Source organism: Nanorana parkeri, unplaced genomic scaffold, assembly GCF_000935625.1.
Source record: "Nanorana parkeri isolate BGI_ZX_2015 unplaced genomic scaffold, ASM93562v1 scaffold502, whole genome shotgun sequence".
NCBI lineage: Eukaryota > Metazoa > Chordata > Amphibia > Anura > Dicroglossidae > Nanorana > Nanorana parkeri.
This window is the reverse complement of record NW_017306770.1, coordinates 784,848-800,087: the sequence shown is the minus strand read 5'-3', so window position 1 is coordinate 800,087 and position 15,240 is coordinate 784,848. Positions and strand designations below refer to the sequence as shown.

The 15,240-nt window shown below is 43.1% G+C and overlaps 1 protein-coding gene across 2 annotated transcripts in view; it reads left to right on the top strand.

Moving 5' to 3' along the window:
- Positions 1-15,240, top strand: part of RBM26 (RNA binding motif protein 26) — a 64,095-nt gene that overhangs the window by 10,153 nt on the left and 38,702 nt on the right. The window contains exons 2-7 of one of the 2 annotated variants that reach the window (XM_018561135.1): positions 4,105-4,223; positions 6,231-6,367; positions 7,967-8,052; positions 10,621-10,770; positions 12,240-12,451; positions 13,977-14,240. In XM_018561135.1, the coding sequence (XP_018416637.1) occupies positions 4,105-4,223; positions 6,231-6,367; positions 7,967-8,052; positions 10,621-10,770; positions 12,240-12,451; positions 13,977-14,240 (968 nt within the window). The remainder of the gene's footprint in view (positions 1-4,104; positions 4,224-6,230; positions 6,368-7,966; positions 8,053-10,620; positions 10,771-12,239; positions 12,452-13,976; positions 14,241-15,240) is intronic. The other variant, XM_018561136.1, reaches the window with a different exon arrangement.

The following is a 15,240-nucleotide window of genomic DNA, read 5'->3' as shown; positions in this document are numbered from 1 at the left end:
CCCTTCTACGGGACACAGAAGCAATCTGGCGACAGGTACGTTGCCAGAATCGCTTATGTTGTAAAGCCGCCAGTCCGCTTTACAAGTTTAAACAGCCCCGATGCTGGCGACGTACACTGTACGTCGTCAGTCACGAAGGGGTTAAAGGAGCTCGACGGAATGGTTTTGGCAGAACATTGGCTGCCGTCACTGTTCATGTGCCCTGACAGCAGTGTGTGCCGGCTGTCAGAATACAATAGCCACAGCAGATTTGTCCATCCATGCTATTTAGCGTAGATGGAGGAATATGTTTTTTTTACTCAGCTTGCAGACTGAATGAAAATAAAACCAGTTAGTGTATGACCAGCTTAAACAAATAGCCAAATCTTCTTTCATTTATATCTCATGCACTCCCCTCCCAGACACCATGTCATAGTGGGAGAGTGCACAGCAACACAGTCAGTCCAGAAAACATTGGGCAGGACTAGGTGTGGTAAACAAGCTACAGATTTGTGAATCGGCAGTAAAAATACTAATGGCCACGTCCCCCTGAAACCCTTTCTTCCTCTGTAGTGCAAGCACAGTGTACATGAGTGACAACACTTCCCTGAATTCAGGAGCAGTGCAGCATTGTTGTCACACCATCACAGGAAGCTGCACTAGGTAAAACTCACTGGCAGGTTCAACAGGTATTGCAGTAACAACTGTCCTAATCCATTGAAAATGAAAAGAAAACGTTTGGCTTTAGTTATACGTTAAAGGGACCGAAAAAAAATAAATGCACTGATCCTTTTAAGGAAGCTTCTAATGCCTATTGTGCATGACTGCATAGTCTGATTACAGAGAGCCGGTCTTATGCCATTACTGCCAATATGATCTTAGGAGATATGGCTGCGACCTGAAGGACAGGGCTGAGGTAGTATTTCACCCTATAATATCACTCCTTTCTACAGAGACAGAGGTGTGGATATCATTTATCAAGGTGTGCAGTGTTTTATTTCATACTCCCCCCCTTCTGGTATTCAATTATTTTCTGATTAGATTAGTGTTACTTTATTATTATTTCTATTATCTTTGCAGCTGAGCTTGTCTAATTGACTTTAGGTTGTCTCCACTGGGGTGTGTTTGTTCCACAGATTCATAGTCTTCTATGTTTCTGCCGTTCAGGCTGCACCATCATATTTATCCTGCCTGTCTCAGGGGTCTTACTGTCCATGGTTTCTATGCTTTCAGTACACTCAGGGGACCCATAAGCTGGAATGATATGACCTGATCCAACCGGAGTTGGACTGTGTAAGAGAGCTTATAATAAAGGCTGTGTATTAAAGAGTGGCTAGTAGAGTATTGTCGTATGCAAGAACTACGTCTGAAGTCTGTCCTTTGTGCTGTGTCTGCAATGGCAGCTATTTCTAGCAACAAGATTAATGTGATAATAAAGTCAAAAGGCTTTTCAGCTATTTCAAATGCTAATTAAATTAATATGGATGTTGCCTCTTAACGTTTAAGTTTATTTCCTGTAGAATCAGCTGGTCTCCTGACCACTGGCCCTGATATCCTGTTTTAGGGTGGCTCCTTTCCATTGCAGGGTCCTATGGAGTCACCCTTGTGTGTGCTAATAAGCCGTGTTTGTCCAGTCCTTTGCTCTTTGATCCCATCACCCCCTTCTCCAAGCTAGTAGATGGATGGCTGCTGGAGACTGCTTTCCTTTATGATCTTGGATGGCGGCTTCAGACTGTGCTTTGCTTTATGATCTTGGATGGCGGCTTCAGACTGTGCTTTGCTTTATGATCTTGGATGGCGGCTTCAGACTGTGCTTTCCTTTTATTTCTTTTTTAGTCTTTTTAATTTACTTTAGTTTAACTTATTGTTTTTATTACTTTACTGTCAGGGGCTTTGGGGAAATATAGGGGTCTAAACAGACTCCAGATATTTCCCTTTTGACATGAAGAAAAAAAGATTGAAGACACAAGTTTTCAATCTCTTTTTCTACAGCCGAAGCACTCGGTACATAGGCTTCCTGTTCATTCATAAATCAAGGACGTAGTATCTGTTTACTATGTCCACAATCATGAATGAACAGGAAGTGATGTAGCACACTTCCGGTTCATTATTGGGGACACAGTATCTGAATACTATGTCCTCAATTATGTACAAACATCATAGTTATCAGTAGTGATCACTGCAATGTTTGAATATTACAGGGAATGATCAGCAAATATTTTACACATTTTCTGATTGTCACACAGCTCTCCTCCCTGCACTGCCCAACTCGGCCTCCTGACAACCTTCTCACCGCTGGGCACCGGCAGGTGGATTGGTTCAGTCTCCCCTCCAATTCTTGCAGCCTTTGCCCATAGATATGGGGGAGAGCAGCAGGTATTGGAGGGGATGCAGTGGGCTCCCAGCGGGGAGGGGGGTGGTGGGCGGTATGTTGGAGCTCTCCTAATGCTTGCCAAATAACCCCAGTGGTGTGGTGAACCTTCTTTTACTAACGGGATTTTCATAGGACTGTTTCTGAATAAAATTTTCCTGTTCGATTTAATAAAATTGTTTTTACTCGGAAGACCCGGAAGCCGGCGGAGAGTGTTTTTCATTATTGATCAAAATAATTTTAATCGATCAAAACTTAACGATTAATCGGGTAATTAATCGTTAATTTCGCCAGCCCTAGATTTTCATATTGTAGCATGGATCTCATGCATACTTAAAAGAGAACTATGCGATAACCTTTTTATCCCATAGTTCTCATAAGGGTCACTGTACAATATACTGACATCCTTCCGTGAACCATAGCTCAGTAGATGGCGAGCTACAGACCCCTGATATTTCCCTTTTAAAATAGAAAAAGATTATTTTTCTGCAGCCCCAGCACCCAATGAACAGGAAGCTCTTATTACACAGTCTTCCTGTTCATTCACAATCTGGAGATGGTAAATATTTACTATCCACCCAGTAATGAATGGACAGGAAGCGTATGTACTAGGCTACTTCCTGTTCATTCATAAAGTGAGCAGATAGTATGTCCCATTCATAAATTAGCACTTCCTGTTCATATCTGTGGATATAGTAATCACTGTGTCCCCAGTTATTTACAAACACTGAGTGATCAATGCTGATCGCTCAGCGTTTGTTCTCCACTCTGCATCCTGACTGCTCCACCCCCTCCCGTGGTCCCGGAGCCGAGCTCGCCTTTCTGCACCAGCCCGCTTGGCCTCCTGTCTCTCCTCTCTGCTGGGCGCCAGCTGCTGGATTTGCTCTGTGTCCCCTACGTTGCCTGCTGTCTCTGCTAGCACAGGGGAGAGCATCAGGAATCGGAGGGGACGCAGACTGCCGCCAAGCGGGAAGGAGAGTATCGGGGGATGCACCACATTTTCGGAAATTTAACCATAGTACCATTTTCGGACGAAATTTTGGGGCATCTCTACTTTATAGTGTCTGTAACTGTAACAAATAGTGTAAATTTTATAATTGTAGGCTTTGTATTTCTATATTGCATTGCTGCATTTGATTAACGCTCAGCTCTACTTGAAACAAATTTGTTTATGTTTTGGATGCATATTAGAATTTGTTTTTGTTGTAGTCTATTAGACCCAGTTGCAAAGATTTCTTAGTGCTTCCTGGCATCCGTGTAGGGCATGGGTCGGCAACCCCCGGCACACATCGGCTGGCACGCAAACTAATTTTTTTGCATTTGAGAGCTTGCTCGAGCCGGCTGTCAGATTGAAGTCCCACCCACCTCCCTGACGTGACCAGTTGACGTTTTTGCAAAAATGGCACTCGGTGTGTAAAAGGTTGCTGACCCCTGGTGTAGGTAGTGAAGAGGAATCTCTCCAGTGTCGACCTTAGGACAGTAATAGAAATCTACCTAAAAGGGTTTTGATTGCGATTTAACTTAGTGATAATAAATCTTTAGTGATAATCTTGTAGCAGCTGTTCAGAAACATGATGATAGTATTTGGGCAAAAACGTAAAGCTGGACAATGTATATTTGTTTCATCTGGATTCATTATTGAAAAATTATTATTGAAAAAAAGTTTTTGAGAGTTTAATACTACTTTATACGTTTTAGATTCTTCCACTTGTCTTTGCAGTCATTTTTATGTTTACCTTATTTTTGGATTGCAGTTGTGATGCTGATCCATCGGCTCTTGCAAAATATGTTCTTGCGTTGGTGAAAAAGGATAAAAATGATCGAGAACTGAAGGCGCTGTGCATAGATCAGCTCGATGTTTTTCTTCAAAGAGGTATCATTTCTTCTTCTTTTTTTTCCTGTAAAAGAGCTCAAGCACAGCTCGTGTTTAGATGGTCCACATTGCATATTTCTATATGAAGAAAGGTCTGCCATTTATGTGTTCCCTAAACGCACACGTTGAAGAATTAAAACAAGAAATTAAAAGCGGTCTGTGGCTCTCATAAATCGAAAGCCAACAATTCGGGTTCATGGAGTTTAGAAAAAAAAAAATCTATTTCCTACAAATATCTCACCAATCATTCTTCTCTAATTAAAATAATGACAGTGTTGTCATAAAACCCCCCTAGCGCACGCTCACATCAGCTGCATTGGCCAGCGTTTCCCAAGACAAGCAGGCAGTAATTTACCTTAAAAGAGAACTATGGGGTAAACTTTTTAACCCTTAGTTCTCTAATTGCAGAAAATTCAAAAATGGTTTGGCCAGCTGATTTGAAAAATGTTCTGGAGGGCTTGGCAGCGAAAGGGTTAAGGGTCACAGGAGGACATATACTAACATCCTCCTATGACCCAAAGCTCATTATATAACGAGCTACACCACGCTTATGAGTGCCGCAGCCGGGACGGATCCCAACAATACTGTTGAGATCCACCCAGCTAGCTGATTGACAGCAGGCTCTGCCCATCTAGAGGCAGAGCCAGCTGTGCCCTCCCCTGTCTATTCCTCCAGTCAGCGCTGGAGGATCAGAGGGGGGAATCTCTGCGGTTAGTGTTGACTGATAGTCATCGCTCTCTGCAGGGAGATGATCGGGAAGTGAGTGAGTGAGCGATGGTATGCGTTCGCGTGGTGGTGGTGTATGATCACTGGGTGGTGTGAATGACAGTGTGGCAACATCAAGCTGAGTAAAGGCCAAAATGTCTATCGGTTGTATTGAGCAAAGTTCTGAGATGTTACTGCTTATCACAAAAGAGACCAGTCGTCGGATCCTCCCCCCTATTTTTTACCTTTTTCATTTATCATTTTTTCTTCAATTTGGTCATAGTATATCAAATCCAAACTTACTAAAAGTCATGCTGAGGGTTGTGAATAAAATCAGGGGCCGTACATAAAGAAAAAAAAAAATATTAACCCTGCTGCTTGCCGAGGTACAAAGCCGGGAGCCACTAATCATATGACAGTCCTGGTGTCCTGCTGACACTTTTGTGCCCTCACACATAGGACACCAGGATTGTCATATAGTGGACAGGGACTGCTCACACTTGTAGTGCTGGAAACACACAGTGGCACTTACCAGAGCCTCCAAGACCAGAGGCGAGGAGGTAGGTGCAGGGTCATCCAAGGGCAGCCGGCTGAATTGCTGCTCCAAGTTTTTTTTCTGCCTGAGTGCATAGACTAGAGTAGAGAAAAAAAAAAAGCTTGGGACTGGCGTTTCCGGCTCGCAGGCCTTATAATTGACGTGTCCAAGAGCCTCTAAAAACTGTGACTATAATTGATTAGCTCGAGCTGAATAAATGAAACCTTTAAGAAAACCTGTAAAATATATTTTTATGATGTACACCACCGTATGACGAGTACTTGCTGAAAAATCGGTCACCATATTGTGAACTCGGTGTGAGATCTTTCTGCAGATCTTGTGCTCAGCTTACTTACAAGAACTCAGCCATACAATCCCTGCCTTTCCAAACAATTATATAATCACAGGTAGCTGATTATGCTGGTAGCTATGAGCCAAGTTACTTCCTGGGTATGTGATGTTCAAGGTTTACAAAGCTCCCTGTGAGTGGGAAACATGAGGGGGAAGAATTGACAACCTCAGGCAACTAGCTCCAGAGAAAGAACGTAATGATTTCTTGTTTTAAGCATCAGGAATCCCACTAGATGTTTCATCCATATATTTCACATTTTGCTGCAAACTTCGAATTCCATCCAGCAATTTTTACTTGGAGGTCTTTTTGGCCTCAGGCCTTCTAAAGTATAACTATATCGCAAATACTTTTCTGCTGAAACTCTTTCTCTTCTTGTGCTTCTGTTTTAAAGCTGTTGATTTTTTAACTTCTTTAGAAACCCAGGGCTTTGTGGATAAATTATTTGAAGCTGTGAACACCAAGAGTTACCTCCCACCTCCTGAGCCTACATCAACAGTCACTGTAAGAGAAGATGCATTAGAACATCAAGAAAGAGAAGTGAGGAGAGAAGAGGTATTCCTTTAAATACTCATTTTGTTTATGCTTCTAAATGTGTTATTGTGCATCCATAGTGTCCTATAAAAGAAATGACAGTAAACGCTCAGTTATCTGGTATTCAACTAACCAGAACTCTCATCTAACCAGAAAAAAAACGTAGTACTCCCTGTTCTGCTGATCTGCTGCATGTATTATCCTGGAAATCATTGTATGTATATTTGTCTTAATTTGCTTTTGATTACTGCATTTCAATATTAATATGAAGTCAATACAGAGTTTATGGTATAGTATAGTATGGGGTATGGCATTAGTTAGACCTATTTTAATAGTAACCTTCCATCAAACAAAAAACCCTGACTAACACGACACATTTTCCCTTGTCATTGCCATGATGGCCTCACTTTAATCTCTCTTATCCCCCCCCCCCCCCCCCCCCAATTAGTTTTTTCACTGATCTGCTTTATTCTACAGACCTTTTGGCACTCAAAATGATTATCTACTTATTATGTATTTGTACTTTGCTGCAACAAGGTGCTTTTTCTACTAAACCCTGTTTTAACATCTTGCTCTTGTTGCTGAACCATGCTCCCTATTTTTTATTTTGTACTTGCTACTTGTATATTTCCTTGTGTCTTTATTAAAAACGTTACCTGCATGGAAAAAAAAATGAAACCTTAAAATACAGAATGTTCAGAAAATGATAGCGAGTGGTCTATGGGGAAACGTGGAAAACAAAAGCATACATAATAGAACTGTGACCCATGAGCTGCCTGAGTTATACACTCAGTATGTCCCTATAATCACCACATCATAGGCAGTCTAAAAAAAACACAAACAAGTAGGGGGGGTGCTAATTAAGAAAGGAAGTAAGAAGAACAAAGAAAAAAAAAAGGTGGGGGGTGGGTAAGAAAAGATTAGAATAGAAGGAGAAAGAAGAGTCACAGGGGGTGGACTTGAATCCAGAATAATAATAATAATGAAATGATCAACATAACAAAGTCAAATCATGATGGTTGAGAATAAAAAATCCAAGGTAGCTAGACATGTAAATATCAGGCATAAGTATCATTCAAAACAGCAGTGATTTCTTGTAAACCATTTGTTTTCATCAGTTTACATTTGGCTGCCTTGAAGCTCAAAACTGCTGTCTTCCAAATTGTTTCAATTACCAATTTGGTGGCAGTAAAGATATGAAATATTACTAGACGTGCCATTCTAGGGAGGGAGGTAATAGGTTTATTAAGTAGAGCTTCACAAGGGCTCCTACTCCGGTTAACATGAAGTAAAGATCTCATTAGGTTATAGATACTAATCTATAGTCGCCTAACTACAGGACGCAACCACCAGATACTATTGTACCAGTGCAGGAGCAACCACAAAAACACAATGAAGAATAGGCTAAACAAGCTGGAGTATTTTTTTTTTGTTAAAATATCAGGCATGCAAGAAGCATATACTCATTTCCACACTCCTCCAGCTGGAGTTTTCAAAATACCTGTGTAAGATGTGACACTGGGTTGTAGATTATATAAGAACGTTGCTTTCCTTGGGGAAAAATACATACAATGCATTTATGTCTGACTAGTTAAAATTTCCTTTTGTTTTTCCTCTTAGCCTAGAGATGACGAAAGGGAAAGAAGAGGCTCAAGAAGAGCTAATCATAGTCCTCAGCCTTCGAGTACTCGTCATAGAGATAGCAGGTAACCTGGTCTTTATAGCAATGGCAATTTCTTTAAATTAATGTTTTTTTTTATTTTCTGAAAGTAATTTTTCTAGCGCTTCACAACTACACAGATTTATCAAGAGAAGGTAGAATGCATTTTCATTGAAATAGTCCTGTGTTTATCACTTTCCCATTACATGCGCTAGCACTCAGTGGTTTTATTCCGAGCAGCATGCTTCAGTTCATGGATTCCCAGTAAATAGCTTGCTTTACAGTTTAAAGCGAATGCTGGCTGCAGCCTTCATTCCACTTAAAGGCTTCACCTGAAAATGATCACCTATTGGTAGCAATATTGAGTTTTTAAGTTTAAAAAAAAAAAGTTTCTCTTCCGTTCATTGAAGGACACAGGGAACAGATCGGAGATCATGTAGAGTAGGGTAATATCGCCACCTGCAGGAGAAGGACGCTAGGCACAAAACTGAAGACCAATTACAGCCTAGGGGCGGCCCCTGCTGGTGGCCAAAACCCCCACCTGCTGACAAGTCTCCAGTTTTTTGCCTAGCGTCAGGAGTAAGGAGCTAAGAATTTTTCTCGGGTATTCTTACCTGACTTCTTCCTGTTTTTTGTCGATGATTCTTCTAGCAAGTGCCGCCCGGGCGACATGCTGGATGTGGTGGATCCTTGTAGTCTCCCCTGGGCGACCGGCGAGCGCATGCAGGCTCTGCTACGGTGGGTCGGCTGCGACAACTCTGTCTCGACGGAGTGGCCTGTGGGCTTGTCCCAATGGAATTGCATATGACCGGTGGTCTCGGCCGACCGGTCACAGCACTCCGTACAGGCTGGCGATGCCGCAACTGTGGTCGCTGGCCCGCTATCCCTACTCGTCCTTACCTCTTGGCTCCGCGTGGATTCGGCCCGACGTCTCGGGTGCTGGCGGTGGCTGCGGTGCGAGGACGGTGCGCGTTCCCCAACATGGTGGTATGTATGTGGGGCAGGCACTGTGCGGGAGGACTCCAGGGGCTGCCTGCCCTTCTGTTTGGTTGTGGTGCCCGGGCTCGGGATTCTGGGGGGGATGCAGTGCATGCCCTGGGGGCTCCCTGAGTTGGCGGCTGCCGATTCGTCCGGATCTTCTTTCTCTGTGTTCGGTGTGCCGTCCGTCTCTACAGTTGCTGGCTTGACGGCCCGGTTTTGAAGGGATCCTTCGGTAGCTCAGTTGGTAGAGCGGAGGACTTACCAAGCTGTAATCCTTTGGGACTGAGGTCGGTCGGCTGCGGTTATCTCTTCGACGCTGAGAGTCCGCGGGCCTTGTCTCGGAGGATCTATCTCCCTCCCTGAAGGGCTTATTTTGCCGGGTGTGAGTCGTGTGTTTTTCCGCCTCGTTTGTTCTCGGTGACCGGGGTTTTGGTCTTTTTGCACCGTGAGGTAGATCACGGCTGGCCTTAAGTGCGGTGCAGTCCCAGGTTTCGGGCCTGGACAGTTCTTTCCGGACGCCCATCGCGTCCTCCGCTTTGGTTCGCACCTTCGTACGGGGGTTACGCAGATTGCTCCTCCTGGTCGATCCCCATTACCGCCTTGGGATCTGAACCTGGTTCTCTCGTTTTTGCGGGTATCATTGGACCTTTGCGGCAACTTCCGCTTCTGCCCTTGTCTCAAAGGGTGGCCTTTTTGGTTGCGATCACTTCCGTTCGCAGGGTTTCGGAGTTGGCTACTCTGTTTTGCACTTCGCCGTTGCTGGTCTTGCATCGGGACAAGGTGATCCTACAACCTCGACCGTCCTTCCTCCCAGAGGGGTTTCCGGTCTTCCATCTCAATGTGGACATTGTTTTTACCTTCCTGGTGTCCGAAGCCCGTTCATAGGACGGATAGATGTGGTTCGCGCTCTCCGGGTTTAATTGGGTGCTACAGCTCCCTTCCGCGAGTCGGATTCCTTAATGTTTTTGCGGATGGTCCTCGGAGTGTCGGGTCGCTTCCTCGGCCGCCATCTCTCGCTGGATTCGCAACGCGTTTTCTCAGGCGTGTGCCATTAAGGGGCGTTAGCCTTTTTCTGTTAAGGCCCATTCTGCAAGGGCTGTTGAGGCAACAACGAATCGATTAAATAGATGATTATCGATTATGATAATAGTTGGCAACTATTCTCATTATCGGTTAGTTGGTTCAACCAATTCATTAGTTGAAAAAATAACTGGGCACCTAGTCGATTATGAACATAATCGTTAGCTGCAGCTCTAGTTTAGTAGGAGGGAGGGAGCTTTTCATGCCTCAACTTTCTTTTAACTTCAACATTATTTTGAGACCTAATTTACATGGCATCACTACATAAATATCTGTGTCTTTTACATTTAAAAGGCATCTTTTACCTTGTGAGAGGACAATCACCCATCTTGTGACAGTCATGTGAGGCTTTGGTGAAGCAAGTTTCAGAACCACTGACTTGAATATCGTAATATTGAGATAGTGTGTGGAGTGACAATTGTACAAAATTATTTCTTTGATTTGTATGTTCATAAGTGTCAGTCTGATTTTTATCTTGTTATTATTGCTGCTCGGTTCCCATGCTAATCTTTTTAATGTTTTGTAGCTTTGTTTCTTTGTCACTTCTGTGCAGAGAAAACAACCGAAGACGAAGCAATTCTGATAGAGAGAACAACTCCGCTCAAAACTCTTTTAGATCTGGAGGACAGGAAACAAAACAAGATGTTGACACTACATCATCACGTGTAGGAGGTAGCAAAGTACAGAGTTCAAAAACGACAAGGTAATACCTTAGTCTGTTCTATGGTATTCTTTGGGAAAGTTAAAGATCAGCTCTGGGAAAAATCCTTCTCGGGTGGGGTAAGGTTTTTAGCTCCATCTGAATCTGCATTTCTGGGAAGAACCTTGCCAGTAAGTTCTTAATAATTGCCTTTTATTGTTGGCAACTGTCAATATATGAAGAAATCATCTACAACCTTGGTTCTCAACTGGGGGGTCATGACCCAAAAGTGGGTCGCGACCCTGTGTTCAGTGGGTCCCCACATGCCTTCCAACTTTTCAAGGTGAAAGGCATCTCAGCCTCCCCCTAGCACAGCACTGTCAGTTTACGTACCAAGCAACCATTCAAAATGTGCTGAGTGTTAGCTTGAGGTGGGGTGAGCTGGGGTTATGGCTGCGAAGGAGGTGCATCCATACGCGCATCGCTTACAGCTCCCTCGCGTGTCCTGTAGAGGTGCCTGGACCGAAGTGATGTAATGTTAAGTCTCCCTCCACCTCTACAGGGTGTGCAAGGGAGCTGTACAAGTGGATGCACATATGGATGGAGCTCCTTTACAGCACAGCATCCCGCACTGCATTCCATTGCAGTGCAACTTGGGTCACAACTTAATGACCAAGGACAAATGTGGGTCCTGAGGTTACACAGGTTGAGAACCTTCGATCTAGAGGGTAGATAATACATCATTTCTCAAGTGGGTACCATATAGTAAAATATGGAGAACTGCATTGATAGGCATCTGTAGGAAAGTTCTACAGCAGCCTTGTCAGGGATGGAGTAAAATCTTATCTTTAGAGTGCAGGAATATTGTACAATTCTGTTAGGAAATCGCTACTCTTCCCCAGTGCACCCAAAATGGTAAATGTTTTTTTTTTGTGGCATGCATGCTGTAACAATGTTTTCTTTATGTAGCTCTTTTTATAAAGTGTGTGTGTGTGTGTACAATATAATAAGTAGTTGTATAGAAATCAGCGGCCTGTTTTGGTGTAAGTCAATAAATCCACAGTCTATGGATAATATTCGAGCGTGTGCTGAATCTTTGTCTAAGAATATCAGTGACCACTGAGGAAGTATTTATTTTTATGTATGACTTGATATAGAGCAGGGGTGCCCACAATTTTTTGTGTTAAGATCTACTTTTTATAGGACCAGCTCAATAAGACCTACCAACGAAAGGCACCGCAGCGCACCACCTGGAACAGAACGCGGGTAGGTGCGAGTGCGATGAACGCACTACTATTGCATGCTGTACTCTGTGAACCACGGCTTACAGTGTCAGGAGCTTGTGGGGACAGAGCGCCACCTGCTGGCCACGCCTAAGAACTGCACCCTGTCAAATATAACTTCCGATCGCGATCGACTGGTAGATCGCGATCGACCTTACGGGCACCCCTGATATAGAGGGTTGTTTGTGTTGTACTAGTTTTTCCATTTGACGGAAACAAAAAGGTGTTTTTTATAATGTTTACATTCAGAAGTAGAGATGACCGTAAAAAAGATGACCGTTCTCGAAAACGAGAGTATGATCGGAATATGCCTCGCCGAGACTCCTACAGGGACCGGTACAATAGAAGAAGAGGCAGAAGTCGCAGCTTCAGCCGAAGTCGCAGTCGCAGCTGGAGTAAAGAACGGCCTCGCGATAGAGACAGAAGCCGCAGCAGAACAAGGAGTCGGACTAGGAGCAGAGGTTGGCAATTTTATAACGTGAAACGTCCACTTTTGACACTCATTCTCTAATGCTCAACAGAATGGTTTTATTAAAATGTAGACTGTGTATAGGGCACTGTTTTATGACTGATTTAACACAGGTTCTCAGAATTGAGTACAGGCATTGCTTCTGAACCTTAGTACAGTAACAGCTCCCCAATTATAATGTGTATTGAAATCCAAACCAAAAATGTAAAGTTTAACGAAAGACTTATATATACCGTGTTTCCCTGAAAATAAGACACTGTCTTATGTTTTTTTTGGTTTAAAAAAAAAACCCACTATGTCTTATTTTCGGGGTAGGTCTTACCATACCATAATACCGGTAGAAGACTTGGAAGACAGGAGTGAGTGGCAAATTTAGGAATAGGGTGATCAGGGCAATCATGGGTGCCGTACCTTTCCAAGAGCAATTTGGTAACCAATCGCTGGCCAGAATGAGCGAAGCGCGCTTTCACTATTGATTCCTCACAGGCGGAGTGCATTTGGTAGCACTCTGCCTGTGACAGGAGTCGGCGCTATAGAGGAGGCATCGGCTTATGCGGCTCTGCTTCCTGCGCTGCAGCCTCGCTTACTCTAGCACTGGCTTCATTGGCACCGCTGATTCTCTCCCACAGCTCTCCAAGTTCCCCCTTATGCCACCACCGGCCCTGGGAATGGTCACAACTAGGTCTTATTTTGGGGGTAGGTCTTATATTTTATCAAATCCCAAAAATAGTACTAGGTCTTTTTTTTCGGGGTAGGTCTTATTTTCGTGGAAACGGTATGTGTATATATGTGTGTGATTTTTTTTTTTTTTTTTTTTTTCCCACTGGAAAGATTCACTCTAATTGTCCTGATCACCAATGTCACGGGAATGAAAGTGAGAATAAATCCCAAGGTGCCATCAGAGTAGTAATAGAGGGGAAATCTTGCAATGTGGACAATTGATCCTGCGGTAACTGTTTGAGGAGATTTATCTTCCATTGGAAAGCTATCCTTTTACTTCTTGAGTCTGCAGAACAGGAAGTGAAAGGAAATTTCCCTTTTGAGACACATGGCAAAAAAGAATGCAGTTGTAAAGTGTATTGTCATTTTTGCAGACCAATTGGGATAACACCTACTTTAAAGAATAACTCCAGACATAACTTTTATTAACCCTTGCAGGGGGCTACCCCCGCACTGCAAGGGTTTTGGTCTAGGGAGGAAAATAAAGTTATGCTCATCAGATCCTCCAAGCCGGCTTGTTCCTAGACTGGTCCTTCCAACGTCTCTTCCCCTCTGCTGCAGAGGTCTAAGGTCCCTGAGTCATCATTCTATACACAGTGTGTAGGACCTTAGTATGCTGAGGGACATAACGTCGCTGCAGCGGAGGAGGAGACAGGCAGAAGGGAGTGCTGTCACAGCTAGCCGGCTCAAAGGATGTTTTAAAACACCTGTTTTTTTGCTTCAAAAGCAGCTATGCTTTTATGTCTTTGGCAGTTTTAGTTGTGCCTGTAACACTTTCAAAAATGATTATTTAACAGATAAAGATTCAGGAAAACCAAAATATGATCTTGATCGAGCAGAAGCATCAGACAGTAACTATCAGGCGGGCTCCTCCATTCCTTCCCACATTGGGCCAGCTCATTACCCTGTTCCAACACTTAGTAGCACGATTACAGTAATTGCACCATCACATCATGGCAACAACGCAGCTGAAAACTGGCCAGAATTCCATGAAGACCAAGTGGACCACAGCACTTATGGAAGACCTCCCATTCCCAAGAAGCGCTGCAGAGATTATGATGGTATGGCTTCAAACTATTTGGTATAAGTTGTAATTCTTTTTATGGCGCTGTGTTATATATAATACCATTTTTCTGGATAATGCTATAATAAATATTGAGACATTAAAGAAGAACTATGGTCATAGTAAACATTGACCCTTGCCGTGGGGCTACCCCCAAACTGCAAGGATACTCTCCGCAGCCTCTTCTGCCCTGGGCTCCGGAAGTCTAAAGGCCCGTGACGTCGTCATGTGCAGGGAGCACACTTTCACAGGTGCCTCGAAGTGTGCCAGTGTGGCTTCTTCATATATCTGCTTAATATCATGACAATATATTTATAACATGTATGTTATACATTTAATGTGGATGATTTGTGAATATACTTTGAGATATTTCTCTTCTCTCATGATTAGAAACTTTCAACCCTACTCATGTTTATCAGAGTGTGCACTGTGGGTATATTTAATAATTAACAACATCCTGGATTCATGGCTACAATTGTTTTATGACATGTTTACTAAAATGTATCCAGTGATTCTGTTTTTTGTGTGTATTTGTACTCGTGGGGTTATCTTTTTCAAAATAATAAACAAGATTTTTTTCCCATACACTATTTAGATTGTAGAATAAATGTATTTTATGGGTCATCCAGAATCCTTTTTGTTGGGTCAAGATTATGAGAGTGAATTGGGGATGGTCTGCCTTCAGGGAACCACCCCGGCCCTGAAAATTAATATTGTAAAGGAAACATATTGAAAAAATGTGTAGGCTGTCATTGCTGGATGGTGCATTTGAAAATGCTAGTTGATCTTGTGGCTTCACTACCTTGTACGTAAATCTAGAATTAGTATGCAGATCATAAGTTTGCACTTTCCTATGACTTCAGTTGTTGCATGCTTATTTTGGGTCAGTAGCTGAGATTAAGGGCTGAGGCAGCCAGCCATGTAACATTTTCAGAAGATCGGCTATGGCGGCCTCTGTATTTTTCTCAATTTTTCTGTATTTTTTAACTAGCTAAAAC